The sequence below is a fragment of the Macrobrachium rosenbergii genome, chromosome 2 (genome assembly GCF_040412425.1).
Source record: "Macrobrachium rosenbergii isolate ZJJX-2024 chromosome 2, ASM4041242v1, whole genome shotgun sequence".
Lineage (NCBI taxonomy): Eukaryota > Metazoa > Arthropoda > Malacostraca > Decapoda > Palaemonidae > Macrobrachium > Macrobrachium rosenbergii.
This window is the reverse complement of record NC_089742.1, coordinates 73,032,120-73,050,049: the sequence shown is the minus strand read 5'-3', so window position 1 is coordinate 73,050,049 and position 17,930 is coordinate 73,032,120. Positions and strand designations below refer to the sequence as shown.

Genomic DNA, 17,930 nt, shown 5'->3' with positions numbered 1-17,930 from the left:
TCCAACCCAGAATCTTTGATTACCATTCACTTCAGTTGTATTTTGAATATAACCATTGGATGGACTGAATGAAGACTAATTGGAAGGCTTCCAGTCCTAACTCAAATGATGAGACAGCCAATCTGTCGAATATTGTTAATTTACTTAACTTGGATAAGGTTCAATTTGTTCTGTAGTTGGGATAGAGGAAAAGATTACTGCAGATGTATTTGATCTGTCAGAGAGCTATAGTTCTGACAGAATACTTACCTACTCATTTGTAATGATGCACTGTAGTGTGAAATCTTGAAATAAATTGTTATGCTGTAAAAACAATATTATCAAATACAAATGCCTGCACCTGCACATTGAATAATGAACTGTATTGCAAACTGGCGAATTCCATGGTTGCTGTATTTTATCATGGAACTGAAGATCAGTAAAGGTAGTGATAGGTACTATCATTTATGTTTGTTTGCTAAAGCTTGGCCACCAGTCATAAGCCATTAGAATGCTCAAGCCTTGATGTACTTCAGTCTCATATGAAGTTTTATTATTATTTATTTTTTTTATTACAGACAGAGTCAGCTATGTGATGTCGTGCTAATAGCTGACAGCATTGAAGTTCCTGCACATAAGATGGTTTTGGCCTCCTGTAGCCCATACTTCCATGCTATGTTTACTAGTAAGTAAATTTTTGTTCATAATATTATCCACTAAGCAAATAAATCTCATTTAATGTAATCTCAGGCTCAGTAGATGTGGTTAGCCAAGTGCTGGTAATCTATTTAAACATGCCAAGTGATATTAATACTGGTGTCACCTTCCCCATTTAAGAAATGCCTTCAGCTCACTTTCTACACTTATCACTTTCATCCTTGACTTGCTAGAAATCTCCATCAGAATAATCTCTTATATGGTAGTAATATGAGTGTTAATATTGGTAGAAGCTGTGTGTGAATAATCACCATCAATTCATATTCTGACCTATGGTTTCTCATCATGACGTCCATCAAATCAAAATGTAACTTGATCTTTTCCTTATCGTTTTCTCTTTTACATTCATAGTCTCATTTTGAAGCCAGTTTGCCTAAAGGTCATGCCTTTTTAGAGATCATTTCCCAGGGTACTTTATTCTCACTAAAGACATTCCATACTTTTAGAAAGTACCCTCTTTTTTCTGCCACTTTTATATTCAAATCACTCGGAACAACCATGTATTTCCTAAAATCCCTGTCAGGTAGATACTTGTCATCTCAGGAATTTTTTATTTGCTCTTTTTTTTCCATCTCTTAGTTGTAAACAGCAGTCCGTACTTATATAACTTGGTCAAGTTCCTTCATGGCTAGTGATAAAGGAAAAAGTCACAGCTGAGTTAAAATCATATGAGAAAAATAGGGATATGTTCCAAGTGATTGCCAGTCATCCACACTGTCAGCCTATATCAACTGTTATTTTACAAAAAATGTGAATTGTGTACCATTTACTGTAATTCACATTGAGTAATGTATCTAACCAAACATGTAAATGCTACAAATATAAATTAAAATGAAGAAGATACTGAAAACAAGAAAATGTGTAATTTTTAAAAATTTTCTTTTTATGTAAACCTATTACAGTACTGTGCTTATAATTGCTCCATAGCTATGATATTGATATTTTATGTTTTCGTTGAAATAGACTATTCTATGCTGAAAAGTATCATTTTCTGGTAAGAATTATTTGATTGGTGCTACCAAGTGAGTAGAAGACTTGAATTCATAGTGACCAAGCTTTTTATCTTTTACAGATAATGAAGCAAATTGGGATCAAAATCACTTTTCATAAAAGCTTTTGTTTAATAATGGTTTACGTTTAGGAAATTTTTTATATATGTATAGTTGGGTCTCACTTGAATGGCTAGTGTGGATGTATAGTCTGTCTGCTAAGTGTCAGAATCTGTTAATTAGCAATGTCGTACCAAGCTAACATAGGCTTTGACCCTTCAACACACGAGACCTGACATAATCTACCATTGCATTTACTGTAGGGAATGTTCCCATTATGCAAAATTTATTTAGTCCTATTGCCTAAAAGATAATTCCTCAGACCTTGGAACACTTACTTTGCAAATAACCAGTCATGTTCCTATCATACCTTACCTGTAACTGCTCAGTTTTAGAATTTCTGTTACATAGGAGTTCATTTCACCATTTCACATAAAATTTTGTATGATAAGCTTTGGCTAAATTATACTTTTGACTAGAAGAGGGCATAATATAAAATGCCAAGAGAGGTAGAGATGACTCAGTGACATTTAGTGGGAGGCTAGCTACCCGCCACCTTGCAACTATCTTAAGATCATCTTCATTTCTTCACAATTACTTGACACATTTGGCTTCATGCATATTAGTTTATTGCTTATTTAATTACTGTAGGAATTGAGCGCTTAATTATGTGGGCTCAAATGGACAAAGATCACATAACATGACCCAAGAAAATGTGGCTACAAGTCAAAAATAACAAAGGCTAAAATTGTTGACAGCCAGCAGTGACCAAAGAATGAGTGTAGTATTTTTTTAATTACCTATGGGTCACCTGGGGGCAGATGCACAAACATCCACATAATTGCACCACTAAATAGTAAACCTAATCAGTAATCATTACAACTCAAATTTTGAAGCAAATGCTGTTCATACAAAAGTGCTACCCCTGCACTATGAACAAATGCCACTTTCAATTGAAATTCACTGTTTTATAAAAAGAAGATACATTAGCAAACCAGATAATTACACTGGAGTCTGTATTTACTTTTTTCTTTATAGTTCAGAACACTTCTCTCACATCAAGACCACTTGTTCTGGTGATCTTAAATGTCATTTTTTTTTATCACAACTGTGTGGGGCCTCTTTTACAAGACACTCTATTAATGTATTTTATTTTTTGTAAATTTATAATTACAACTCACACAGTATCATAACAGATAAGAACTAAAATCAGTAACAGATTCTCAGTTTATTTGTTGTAAAATATTTACGAGATTTACTGAGATGGGGAGATGCAGTAACTTTTTGTGAGGTATACATGTTTTTCTAATATTTCTTTGCACTTTTCTTTGCAAAATTACAATTACAGCTGACATACTATGATAAAAAATAAGAACTAAAACCAACAGCAATCCCTGGGTATATTGATGAGCAAATAAATAAAAAGAGTTCCAGGAGCTGCAAAGAGGCAATACGTCCCCCTCTGAAATCACAAGGCATACTGATCGATGTCTCTCCCATGCCGAGGTATTATAGTTGCCATAAGTCCTTTATGGACCATTGAAGTGCTATGAACATCTTTCCTGCTAATTTCATTAGACAGTATGGCATGTAATATTAATATTCATATGAGGATTCCTGTCCATCACCCAAACCTGCTATAGGTACTCATATGAGGATTCCTGTCCATTAAGGGTTAAGTCTATCACAACCACCCCAGATATTCACCAAGGAGTGGCAGAAGAGAAGGTACTCTTACACAATCCTACTTGAGTCAGACTGTTTTTCATCCACTTTGGAAGCATCTGACCCTTCTTGCCTCTCTAGAAGCCTCCTGCTCTTTCACATAGTGTCAAACACTGCTGCAGGGTTTGATGATGCCACCTTGAAAATGTAGATTGTCAAGTTTCTACAGTACTTCTCTTTCAGAGTGAGATGACTTACAAATCTTTTAGAGTGAGATGACTTGCAAACTGAGAAACTTCCAGCTCATTTTGTTACCATTACAGTAATTTTGGTAAAGGAGGCAGAATTAGTGGAAAACAATAGTGAGAAGCAAAACATATACTCAACAAAAAACCATACTGTTATATGAGGATGATGCATTGTGTGAGCCATCATTGGTTGTGGTATGCCATGAGTCAACAGATGTAAATAAGGTTAGAAGGAGTGAAAGTTATACTGTCCAGTATGTTCTTGCACTATTGGATTTGTATGATTGTTACAAAAATTGATGTATAATTTTTTAATGACACCTTATTTTTAATACTTTGTTAATTGGGAAATCTGTAATTATGAGGTCCGTTGATCTCAGGCTACTCTATATTTTGTTTTGAGATCACTATGCCTTTTATGATAACTGAATGATTCTCAAATATTTAAATACTGTTAGTTGTAGAGGAATTCATAATTTTTTGTTTTGCTGTTTGATACTGATGTGTTTATACTGTAATAACCATATGACCCCTTGAATAAAGGCACTTAATATTGAGTGTCAAAATTTTATGAATTTCTTCTGTATGTCAGAAGGACATTAGAACAGTATTTATCTTTTTACTGGAACACTTGGAGATAAAATTATTTTAATCCTTATTTTATTTTGACGTTTGTAGAAAGTACTGGTTATTTTTTATAGATAATTTATTGAGATGACATGCTTCCAAGAATGTGGACCTTTCCCATATTTGATAAACACAATACATATAAAATCTCTGTGAATCACACTGTTCTTGGATAAGATAATTGTACTAAGAATGAGCTTGTTCATCTTATAATTAAGTAGACTCTACAAGGTAATTATTGTGAAATTTTAGTTAGAGATGATGTACTTGGAAAATGTGATTACATTGTAATGAATATTTTCACATTTGTAAAATATGTATTATTATTATTATTATTATTATTATTATTATTATTATTATTATTATTATTATTATTATTATATTTTCAAGATCAGCCAAATTTTACATATCTCTCTAACAGGTTTTGAGGAAAGTCGCCAAGATAGAATAGTGTTACAAGACATTGATGGTAATGCACTACAGCTCCTTATTGATTATGTTTACACTGCAGAAGTTCTAGTTACAGAGGAAAATGTGCAGGTAATATAATTTAGAAGAATTATGTAGTAGTTTTGAAGTCATTTGCACTTTCACCTGCATGAATTAATTTAATTTTTGTTTGGAGTAGATTATTTTGAGAATAATTCTGATGTAGTTTTAATGAGGGAAGTATTAAAGAATTATTTTTGTCATTTGTAGAAACAAATGCTAATAATTTTATTCTTTATATAGGTTCTTCTACCTGCTGCAAATTTGCTCCAGTTAACAGATGTCAGAGATGCTTGTTGTGATTTCCTTCAGTCACAGTTACATCCAACAAATTGTCTTGGTATTAGAGCATTTGCAGACATTCATGGATGCTTAGAATTGCTGTCCATTGCTGAAAGTTATGTTGAACAACATTTTACGTAAGTTACAGATGTGATGTTTCAGAAATAGTTCCTAGAGCATGGTAGTGGCGTAGAATAGTTATACCAAAAAGTAATATGTTGCCCAGAGCCACAAGTGAACTCTTCAACTTTGCCATAAAGTCTGATGTGTGAACCATACTAAGTCTTGGTGCTTTCTTTATGCCCACATCTCTGAGTAGTCTGCTATATTCACACTTCCCTCACACATCACACTTTTTCACCATAAATTGCTGTTTTTAGATATTTGTATTATATAGGAAGAAGGGCCTCTTTTAAACAGGTTTAGATGTATGAAAAACCTTTTTTGGTAGCCTTTGTTCTTTCTGAAAGGAATTACTCTTATGGTCCTGTCAGAGACTCCACGATACGTATAAACCTACTGATATCAAGAATTCTGCCAGATAGGGGGTTGTTGACACAGTGATGGTGTACAAAAAGACATAGAGGCAGGAAGACTTTTTTTCTGAACATATTAGCAACTACTCAGTATGTAAACATTCACCCTTCTAAGATAGATTTGGCAACAGTACATGGTTCACTATCTTGCACCACAAATTCCCATGCCTTTTTTGTCAGGGAAAGCAGGTGGGTTTAAGGACTTAACAGCAGCTACCAAATATAGGTTTTTTCTAATTCAAAACTTGTTTTATGACAGTGTAGCCACTGTTCATCCTCAAAGGAGCATATAAAAGAATTGGACAGATGACAACATGCCCAGCTCCTTGGTAACAAATCCCAACAGCTTAGACAAAAAAAAAATGGTCTGTGAGTGAACAGTGACCTCCCTTTGTTCAGGAATCCAATTAGGGGTTATTAATGAAGAAGGAGGGGAGAAAGGCTTTTGTGTGATAGGTTGTAAGAAAAGAGGACCATCTGGGACATTAGCCAGGTAAACCTGGAGTGATTGGACCAGGCCTAATATCTTATCTTTTATACTGAGTTCCTATGGAAGAATAGATTTCCTCCTCAAAGGGCCCTAATTCTTGGCCAGGATTGATGGGCCTGGGGATAACAGCAGGTGACAGGTAGAAACATCGGTACTGAAGCATTGTCCCTGTCTGAGAGAGCTTAGTTCTCTGACCTAGGTTCTTGATGTCAAGGCAGTCAAGAAGACTATCTCTATGGAGTGTATGAGTTATTAGTCCAAGAGCCCACTACAGTTTATTTCCCAGAAATGACCAGATGTCTAATGGGTATTTCTTGAAAGGATATACCATGGGATATTCAAAAAAGAACTCTTACATTTTGAAAGTGGTGGGTCTGGATTTCATGACCCCATTTTAATCAAAATGCAACTTCCCAAGTTACTTCAAAATATTGGGGCTCCAGTAAAAGAAGTGTATTTTCTTCCGTTTTTTGTTTAGTGGATATCTATGCATCAAAATACCTCTATGGACAAACATTTCTTTGATATCAATTTTATTTCAGTTAAATACAATATGTAGAGAACAGGTTAAAAGGTCAAGGGTTTCACAATATGCTCCAAAATTTGGACAGTGGAGACATTTCTCATGCTGCCACTAAGATAGTGCCAGATTACTTTTAACCCTTTCGCTGCACTGGACTGATGCCAGATTACTTTTAACCCTTTCGCTGCACTGGACTGATCTCAGTCATCGAAAGGTCTTGTCCATGACATGGGACTGGTCTCCGCAGTCATCATTTTGTGCTAGTTAGGCAGCTCGAAATATATAACGTGTTTCTCTTGTCATATATAGGAGCTTTTGTTGATATTCCAGTGACAAATGGCAACATTTTATTTTAACTTACAGGATAATCTCAGGACAAGGGCTAGACCTTCAGTAACCATCAAAACGCTTTGGAAGGGTGAGGTTTCTCTCGATGATGAATTAGTACAGGGGCTTTTATTTGGAAATGACAATGATAGTAGTAGACTTGAACTATCAGATAGTTATGATAGTGTTAGTAGCGAATATGGTGATGTTTTTTATATCATAGTTAAAGACAAACCTACCTTAGATCATTTTATGACCTCAGGTTTTATCAGAAATGATCATGGATCAGAGGAAATGACAGAGGAAGCAGATCTGTCAGGCACCAGAGGTGTTGAGTAAACAAAGAAAATATGATAAAATTTGAGAATGATAGACCATTGAAGATTCAGCTCATAAGAAATCGGTGCTTTGAAATATATTGGAGATAATAAATGCACGTTTTGTACAGAATGCCAAGTTTATTTTTTATTTTTTGTTAGGTAATCCAGGTGAAATTTTTGGCCAAGAGCAAGCATTCAAAGTCTGTAATAAAGATTTTAATACTGCTTTGAGAGTGCCTGTTATTATTATTTTTTTTTTTCTATCTCAGTAATCCTATTTGACTGGGCAGTATTTATAGTGTGAGGTTCCAGATTGCATCCTGCCTCCTGAGGAGTCCATCACTTTTCTCACTATGTGCAATGTTTCTGATAGTACACTCTTCTACATGAGTCCTGGAGCTACCTCGGCATCCAGCTTTTCCAGGTTCCTTTTGAGGGATCTTGGGATCGTGCCTAGTGTTCCTGTGATTATGGGTACAATTACCACTGGCATATCCCATATCCTTATTTCTATTTTCAGGTCTTTCTTTTTCATCTACTCTGGTGTCCCATGGTATTGCGACATCAACGAGCGATACTTTTATCTTGATTTTGTCAATCAGCGTCAAGTCTGGTTTATGGGCACGAAATGCCCTATCTGTTCTGATACCATAGTCCCAGAGGATCTTTGCCTGATCGTTTTCTCTCACTCCCTCAGGTTGGTGTTTGTACCACTTTTACTGCAAGCTAGCTGGTGTTTCTTGCATGGGCTCCAGTGGAGGGCTTTTGCTACTGAATCATGACTGTTTTTGTGCCGGCTTTGTGCAAGTGCCGGACATTCGCTAGCTATGTGGTTTATGGTCTCGCCTTTCATATTGCACTTCACTCATATGGGTGTGATGTTATTTCGATCTGTTGTTCTTTGGACATATCTGGTTCTTTGGGCCTTATCTTGTGCCACTGTTAGCATTCTGTTTCCTTCTTGAGTTCTCCCCTCTGTAGCCTTTGCCATGTTTCATTGCTGGCCAGTTCTTTTAGTCTGTCTCATGTACTGTCCAGGCATTGGTTTGCTGTGCCATTCCTCTGTTCTGTTTTTCATTCTCCTGTTCCTGTATATTTCTGGGTCTTCATCTTCTTTTATCAGTCCTTCTTCCCATGCATTCCTTAGCCACTCATCTTCTCTGGTTTTCAGATATTGCCCCAGTGCTCTGCTCTGGATGTTGATGCAGTCTTCTATGCTTAGTAGACCTCTCCCTCCTTCCTTTCAAGTTAGGTATAGTCTATCCCTATTTTCTCTTGGGTGCAGTGCTTTGTGTATTGTCATGTGTTTCCTAGTTTTCTGGTCTATGCTGTGGAGTTCAGCCTTCATCCAGTCCACTACTCCTGTGCTGTATCTGATTACTGGTACTGCCGATGTGTTTATGGCTTTTGTCATGTTTCCAGCATTGAGTTTTGACTTGAGTATTGCCTGAAATCTATGTACATATATTCTTTCCTGATTGTATCTTTCACCTCTTGGTGTTTTATATCCTCTCATTCCATGATCCCCAGGTATTTGTATCCTGTCACATCTATGTGTTTGATACTTTTCCCGTCTGGTAGCTTTATCCCCTCAGTCCTTGTCACCTTGCCTTTTTGTATGTTAACCAAGGCACATTTTTGTATTCCAAACTCCATCCTGATGTCCCCAGATACAATCCTCACAGTCTGGATTTGGATATCTATTTCCTTGATGCTCTTACCATATAATATTATTCTTATTATTATTATGTTTGAATAATTATTAAGATCTGTACAATGAATATGTACATTTTTTCCAGGTCATCATGCAAGGTGATCTGAAAAACATAGCCCAGTTGCAATGCATTATCCATCTTCTAGGCACTAATTGTTTTGGCAAAGACATGTGCCATTTACTGAAGTGAAATGGGGGAAAGTGAAAGAAGCAGCTGCTAGGCATCAAATCATTCATAAGTCATCAAAATATAGTATTTGACAAATTGCAAGTCATTACTAGGAACCCCATCTGAGACAGAGGGATGTCACAACACTTGCTACAGTGGATTTACAGCTGTGCCCCTGGAGTCAGATAGACCTCCAAGCACCAGCAGTGAAGAATGTGTTTCAGAGACGTCAATCACACCAGGTGGAAGGTATCATCATCTGGTGTTCTCCAAAAATCTCCATCTTTTACAATAACTCTGGCAAAAAGGTTGGAAGAATGAAACAGTCTCTTACTGGTTGTATGACTTGGTAGAAAAGACATTAATGAAGCTGGCCGTGTAGTCAATGCAATGACAGTCTTATGTTAGCAAAAATTGAAAGTATTGAATTTCATTCTAAAAAGAAGTGAAGTAACACAGTATCTGCAAATGCCAGTACATGAACAAGCATCAGGATATACTAGACAGGGCAAGTACTGTAATGTCTGAACTTCATAATGTAAACTGTAATGCTTTAAAACACCTACTATTCATGTAGGCTGAGTCACCTTTAACCCTTAAACGCCTGTTGGACGTAGCAAACGTCGACTAAAATTGTCTTTTGAATGTCGAGTGGACATAGCAAACGTCGACTACAAAAAATTTCAACCTTCGGTCAACTTTGACTCGACCGAAATGGTCGAAAAACGCAATTGTAAGCTAAAACTCTTACATTCTAGTAATATTCAATCATGTACCTTCATTTTGCAACAAATTGGAAGTTCCTAGCACAATATTTCGATTTATGGTGAATTTTTGAAAAAAACTTTTTTCTTACGCCCGCATGGTAACTCGGCCGAAAATTTCAGAAATTCTTTCGTCATTTTGTCGTCATTTTTGCACTGTTCTATATTAGTCGTTACATAAAGTTTTATACATGGAAATGTGCGCAATTTCATGTACAATATAACAGAAAATAACTCATGGTTGTAGCTTTTATCAGTTTTGAAATATTTTCATATAAATCACGATAACTGCCAAAATTTCAACCTTCGGTCAACTTTAACTCAACCGAAATGGTAAAAAAACGCAATTATAAGCTAAAACTCTTACATTCTAGTAATATTCAATCATGTACCTTCATTTTGCAACAAACTGGAAGTCTCTAGCACAATATTTCGATTTATGGTGAATTTCTGAAAAAAAATTTTTTCCTTACGTCTCATGCTGTAACTCGGCCGAACATCTCAGAAATTCTTTCGTCATGTTGTCGTAATGTTTGCATCATTTTACGTTAGTCGTTACATAACTTTTATATATGAAAATGTGTGCAATTTCATGTAGAATACAACAGAAATTAGCTCATGGTTGTAGCTTTTATCAGTTTTGAAATATTTTCACATAAATCATGTTTACTGCCAAAATTTCAACCTTCAGTCAACTTTAACTCGACCAAAATGGTAAAAAAACGCAATTGTAAGCTAAAACTCTTACATTCTAGTAATATTCAATCGTTTACCTTCATTTTGCAATAAATTGGAAGTCTCTAGCACAATATTTCAATTTATGGTGAATTTTTAAAAAAAAACATTTTCCTTACGTTTGCGCGGTAACTCGGCCGAACATCTCAGAAATTCTTTCGTCTCGTTGTCGTAATATTTGCACCGTTTTATATTAGTCAATACATAAAGTTTTATATATTAAAATGTGCGCAATTTCATTTACAATACAACAAAAAATAACTCATGGTTGTAGCTTTTATCAGTTTTGAAATATTTTCATATAAATCACGATAAATAGAAAAAATTCGACTTTCGGTCAACTTTAACTCGACCGAAATGGTCAAAAACTGCAATTGTAAGCTAAAACACTTACAGTCTAGTAATATTCAATCAATTAGCTTCATTTTTCAACAAACGGGAAGTCTCTAGCACAATATTTCAATTTATGGTGAATTTTTGAAAAAAAAACATTTTTACGTCCGCGCGTTACGAATTCATGCATCATTTTGTGATAATATTTTCTCTGTGTTGCTTTGATCGTTTTAAAATTTGTTATATACCAAAATCATCGCAATTTAGTGTACAATACAACTAAACAAAATTAAGTCATGAGCTTTAACCGTTTTGCTTACAGCGCGATTTGTATACAATTATATACGAGTTTTTTTTTCGCTGTCATATATTCCAATATTTATATATGATAATGATATTTTTTTTCATTTCTGATTGTTGCATACTAAACTTCAGGCAATGACAAAAAAATGAGCCAAAAATGAACTCTTAATCTTAAAAACTAAGCGTGCTGTGATTTTTTAAAAAAAACTTTTTTTCCGCTTCGGCGCTAACTCACCGAACGCCGCCGGCATACGGGAGACGTTTTTGTAAATAGGACTTCGGCGTTAAAGGGTTAATAGATAATCACCGACCAGAGTACCTTGTATCATTACACAGACATTACTGTAGGTTCCCTGAAAGAGAATCCAAAGTTGATCTTGTGCCTCGTAAAGTAAGCAACATATAGGTAAAAAAATAAAGAACCATTTTGGTGACAAAGTTAATTTGGACTTCTACAGTAAGAACGAACGGTCTAGTTGTTTACTCTAGTGCAAGTAACAAAGGGACGGCCTTGTCATTGGCATCCAGATGAGGCATTACAGAAGAATACATCATAATGAAGGCTGCAATAATTCTACATTCATATGTTCTTGAGGCATTTAAGAATGCATTTGAATTGCTAACATTTCCTTCAGTCCTTTTTTTATCACACTTCTCTCTTGGCAGCAGAGTGAAACAAATATACCCGACGTGAAACAGCGAGTTGAGTCCTTGTCACAGGACGTCATATTTTTAACAAGGAGAGGGATAGTTAAACCTTCAAAACATTTGTGTTTAGGGGTAGGTATGAAAAGCCTAACAGGAAGTCAGAGAGTGGTTGAGGTCCTGAACTGGATAGCCCATTCAGTGAGCTACCATATTGCTGAGTCTATGGAAACTGAGGTGGCCTCTAAGATCACAGAAGATGGTCAGCTGTTACCAGACATGCTGTTACCTCAAGCAGGTTTGGCAGCTAGTCTTGCCTGGGATGATTATGATGAAATGACAGAGACTTTATTTGGAACAGAAACTATCTATGATTCTGTTGTCATCTGCTTTCAAGACATGCTAACTGATCATACCAGAGAAATAATGGCACCATTAACAACAGAACAGGTGGTAGCAACTCAAAAATCCAGGGATTCTATGCTCAGCTATGTCCTAGCTCATGGTTCAGTCACTGGTTTCATTGGTGGAAAGCACTACAATCGCTCTAAGTGCATACATCCTCTCTGCATTGGCCTTGCAAATTCTTCATTTCAGACAATTCATTGAAATGTGGGGCTCTCTAGCGGATGAATGCATTGCATTACTAAATTCATTTGCTAAAGTGTCTTCTCTTAGTTCTCTTTCTCAACTATTGAAGCCTTCAGCTATAGGTGATCTGCTTGGGCATTCTGATTTATTCTCTGACCAGATTCTGGTTGCTCTAAATTGATCTTGTTCACATCTACCTGCTATTTGACAGGGTTTGCAGGACAAATGATGTTGGACTTTATGTTTTGTGGTTGATGTGTCTTTGGTCTTTGCAAAACAGACCAAATTATGCTTGTTGGATGTCACCCTACTTCCTGAATTTGCTGAATGTGGATACAACACTTCCTCAGATTCAAAAAACTTTGAAAGAGGAGCTCTCTCCGTGCACAGAACTAATCACATATTTTCCCATAGTGCAGTTGACATAACTAGAACAAACAATTAATTGAGATGCTGCGCCTAGACATGGGAGAATTGCTTCCTTCACACAAAATGTTAGAGCTAGGAAGAGATGACAGTGACAAGATCATTTAGAATTTTAGAGGGGTAATTGTAAGCTGTCTGTTGGAAATGGCACGTATTACACTCAAGGATGATTCAGTCTGAGAACTTAACCCTCCAGGATAGAAAGAGACGATAGTGATCTCAAAAAGATTATTAGTAAGCTAGAGAACACACTAAACCCATTTACAATTCATGATGATTCTCAATATTGCCTCAACACTGGGAAAGTCAGGGGTTCTTCATGACATCAGGAGTTTATAAATGACAGCAAAGATTATTCTGAATGATTTGAAAGGGCAATAAATTGCAGGAAAATGAAAAATTTTACCCAAGAGGCACTTAAAGTTCACTACAAAAGACAAACAGGTCTGTGAGGCAAAATACACCAGAGATATAGTTGGAAGGCTACTGTAGCTAGCAGTAGCACAAAAGGTTGGCATTGCTTATGTGCTGTCTTATCAACTCACTCCAGTCCCATTATCATTGTGCCACATCACTGATAACATAAACAAGAACTGCACTAGTACATTAATGGACCAGTTACAAAGAATGGAACAGGAAATGACACAGCTGACAAGGCTGATGTGTACGTCATTGATCATATGTTCTTCCTTCATGCTTTGAATTTACCCGCCACTTTTCAAGCTATGGCAATGACCATCCTCCAGCAAGCATGTGGCAATACAAAGATTGTAAATTATGTCTGGTGTGTGACACTCAGTCTGATTGCTCCACCATTAAAGATAGTGAGCATGATTTTGTGGACAGTCTGAGATTTCACACATGATCACAAGCCCTTCACAGAAATGACTACAAGATCTGAACACTGCTTTGCACTCAACAAAATTTAAAATGGAGTTTTTAATGTTGAGGGATGAATGGACTTCTCGTGAATATGCATCTACTCTAAAAGGGTATCAGCGGTACTTTGGGGTGGAGCATGAATACTACCTCTACTCAGAAGATAATGGCATTGTGATTAGGACTGAGATCCACGAGTTACAATTGGTGAACAGGATGAATTCTGACAAGAATATAAATATTCTAACACAACAACCTGGTGGGAAATAGGTGATTATAGAGAGTCCATCTGGGTCATCCAAGTACAGGCAGTCCCCGGTTATCGGCGGGGGCTCCATTCTGACGACGTGACAATAACCGAAAATCTGCGGTTATCGGCACCGAAAATTGCCTATTTTTGGTTATTGACACCATTATCCAATTATTGGCACTGATAAGTGGAAATCAACGATTTTCGGTGCTGAAAATTGCCGGTTTTCGTCATTAGACAAGTGCCATAAAGCCAGATCACCAATAACCTGGGACTGCCTGTCATTCTTTTATTTAATTTGAATGCTAATTGCACCTAATGACGCAAAGGTGTAAGCTAACTTTTAACAACACATAGCTATCCAAATAGTTTATATTATAAAAATCTTCATTATTGTATTTATTTTCTTGTTACATAATTTATCATTGTAGTTTTTATTACCTCATTTGTATTTTCTTTTATAGGGAAGTGGTTGAATGTGAAGAGTTCCTATCATTAACTTCTCAGCAAGTCATAAAGCTCATATCTAGTGATAGGCTAACTACTCCATCCGAAGAAAAGGTAATAGCTATTATTTTTATAGTTTGCTCTGGTAGAACTATTATTGCTGACAGAGTTCAGGACACTGAGATATGAGTCTGCTTTCATCGTCTCTTTTAAAAGTGGTCCTTATTACATGTGAGGGTTAGGCTATTTGAAGGTGTCACAATTACAAGTTGTACATTTATTGAACTATTATGTTTACTATTTTTGTTTATTGGAAAATTATAGTTCAGTTTCCATAATTTAAAAAGTTATGTAGCTTTGTTAATGATCCATTTCATATAGATTTGTAAGCTTAAAAGGAAAGGTAAAATTTTGGAACTTGGTACAAGAAAAGAGCAGCATACTCAGCCCTAGTGTATCATATACATAATTATTGTGGAATTTTTAACTGCTCAGCACTTCGTCAGTCATAAAATTGATATATAGTCATGGTTCCAGAGGCTAAAATTTTTGCACAGTTTTCATCTCTGCATCAAAAATTTTACCATCTGAGGCGCACATTGAAGGCTTCTTACACAGTGTATTTGCAAAAATAAGAAAGAAAAATTATGCATTATTTGAGTATGATATTTTGCCACTTCCTCAATAGCCCACTTACTTCCATGGTGAGAAATGGCATTCGGTGAAATTTGTGTGCATGCATGTGGTAAATTACAATTAATGGCTGTACAAGTGGATAGGTTAAAATATTGAAGCCATTCGATTTGATTAATTGACCAATTTCTGGATCATGGTCACCTGCTGCAAAATTTAGGGTACTAGATAGAGATTAGGATCGACATTAAGTCTAATTATTTGTTTCCATTGACAAAGTGAGCTGGAAACAAGCTCTTCATGTGCAGTTAAAAGGGAGAAGGGGCCTCTTTTGAGTGGCAGGTGTAGGATATAGAAGAGCAGTGCAATGGCAGGGAGGAGGCGGCATTGTGGGCTTAAGAAATGTGGGATGTGGGTGTGGGAAATATAGTGTGTTGGTATGGGACTAAAGATAGTTGTGTGGGTGTGGGAGACAAAGGTTGTGTTCAGGTGTGGGAAGTGTACTGTGATGATCAGATGTCAAGTTAGTGGTTTGGGCAAAAAAAGTGTAGTCATATGAAGGGACGCTAGTGCATCCAGAAATTTTATCACAGAAACTCCCAGCATTTCAGATCTATGTATTTTAAAATAGTTATAAAAGACCACTTCGTCACATTTTGAGACATTCATAGGGCTTTCCCAAAGAATTTCTTCTTAAATGAGAGGTGAAAAGTGAAGCGAGGTAACATTAAAGTGGGTAGACAGGTAGGTGGGGAGAAGTCAGAATGAATGGATGACAATTGAAAGGCTGAAAGCAATGCAGCTTAAAATTTTGAAATTGCGGGTCACGCTAGTTTGTTTTGGCTATGGCAACATGCCCTGCCCACTTTCAGGAGTAAGAAGAGGTACAACATGGCAAAGGGCTTCAATTTGTGGCTGCCGGCTATGGTTGAAGGACTGTGGTTGACAGCAGCTTGAATTTTGAAATTTATACTTTGCTGGTTGTTTGCTCTATCTTTGATTGGTGAAGTATTTATTTTTGTAGCCTTTCAGCATAATTAAGATAGTGTTAGACGAGTTTTGATAATTGGTTTACAACTTTTTGCCCGTTTTTTGGACTTGTCTTAGAATTTTCCAGGATGTCTGACACTAGTAGTTCTAGTATTAGGTATTTAGCAAAGGCTGCGATACTAGACTGACTAAAGAATCTTACGACTCTCACACTGTTTGTGTTCAGTGTAGGGGACAAACATGTTCAGTGGATTTACGTTGTGAGGAGTGTAGCGACTGGGATTTAAAGAAGTGGAAGACTTTAGATTCACATCTTAAGAAACTAGCTAGAGATAGGAAGAGGAAAGCTATTGCTAGGGAATCTAGTAAAGTTTTAGCTAGTCAGGATTCATCCGCTAAGTCGGATGCAATTGCACTTGTAATTTCCTCCGACCCCGTTCCATCTCCTCCACCTGTGCAACCCTCTCCTTTACCTGGCTCTCACGTTTCCAGTCCCAATACCATCGTCAGTCTGGAGTTGAAAATTGGCACTCGCTTCGAGTTAACTGTGCAATCAATCGCTAAATTAGCATCATCTGTGAAAGTGTTAATAGATAAGAGTGAGTCAGAGCACCTCGTGGCACCCAGTGCTAGTGCAGTGGTAGTGGAGGAGGTGGCTGTTCGGCCCACCGATTCTCCTAGGCCAAGGTCCCTGACATACTCCCCAGCACCTGGGAGGAGTCAAACTGGTAGCCTAATGGAGGTCGGTTGGGTCTGCCCCCGAGCAGTCGCCCCCTCGGTTCAGTCTGTTGATGAATCCCAGACTGCAACCAAAGGGTGTTAGTGCTCACTGTATGTCCTCCAGCTCCGAAGAAATTAGTCCCATGCACGCACTGTGCTATGCGGACAAGTCACGCCCGCTGAAAAGGTGTGCAGTGGATTTTGAGATTTCTTCTCCTGTTCCTTGTAGGAAGGGCAAGGATTCAGTGCGCCCCTCGTGGAGTCACTGAGATAGCCCGAAACAATTCTCTTCCGCTTCTTCTGACGACAGTCGTAAATTGGCGCCAAAGTGCCTTGTGGCGCGTATATGTTCTTCGTCAAATAAAGGAACTACATCAGGAGTTGCGCATCCAGCACCTTCATTTCTACAATCAGCACCAGAGCGGCCAGCAACTAGCGTCGAAGCGCCCAAGCTCCCATTTGCGGATGAGCACCCACTGGCGCCTGTTCGCCATCAGGTTTCGTCTCTGACTCCCGTCTCTACAGCGTCCCCTGAGCACCCATTGGCACCCGCTCCTCCACCACTTCTTAGTAGTGTCGTCTCGGATATTGTTACTCCTTCAGTTGACCCAATTGAGAGCAAACTGGATGATATTCTTAGTTTGCTTCAGAAGGCTCCTTCTACAGCTCAGACGACACTGGACTTATCGCTTTCTCCTGTTTCTTCTGAGGAAGAGGTTGTTCAAGACCAAGATGCTCCTTCATCGGTGTACTCTGCATTTTTGAGGTTCCTGCTAGCGACTTTTCCAAGCTTCTTTTCGCCAGCTACTCCCTCCTCTCCTGCTTCAACTTTCTTTATGGAAGCCCCCCCTCAGTCGGTTCTTCTGGGTTACCGAATTTGGTTCTCTCTCCTTCAGCGAAGAAGGCACTGAAGGAAGTAGAAGGTTGGTTTTCTGAAAAGAGGGAACAAGGCAAAGCAGTTTTTTGTTTCCCGCCTTCCAAGTTGTCCAGATCGAGCTACAGGTTTTATGCGACTGGAGAAACTCCTTCCCTGGGAGTCTCTGCCTCCTCTCAGGGAGACTTCTCCGGCCTTATCAACT

General features: G+C 37.4%; 1 protein-coding gene across 1 annotated transcript in view; it reads left to right on the top strand.

Moving 5' to 3' along the window:
* The first annotated feature begins 560 nt into the window (after positions 1-560).
* Positions 561-17,930, top strand: part of kel (kelch protein) — a 91,987-nt gene continuing 74,617 nt past the window's right edge. Inside the window, exons 1-4 of the mRNA XM_067120875.1 lie at positions 561-664; positions 4,707-4,825; positions 5,018-5,193; positions 14,526-14,622. Coding sequence (XP_066976976.1) covers positions 619-664; positions 4,707-4,825; positions 5,018-5,193; positions 14,526-14,622 — 438 coding nt within the window. The 5' untranslated portion in view covers positions 561-618. The remainder of the gene's footprint in view (positions 665-4,706; positions 4,826-5,017; positions 5,194-14,525; positions 14,623-17,930) is intronic.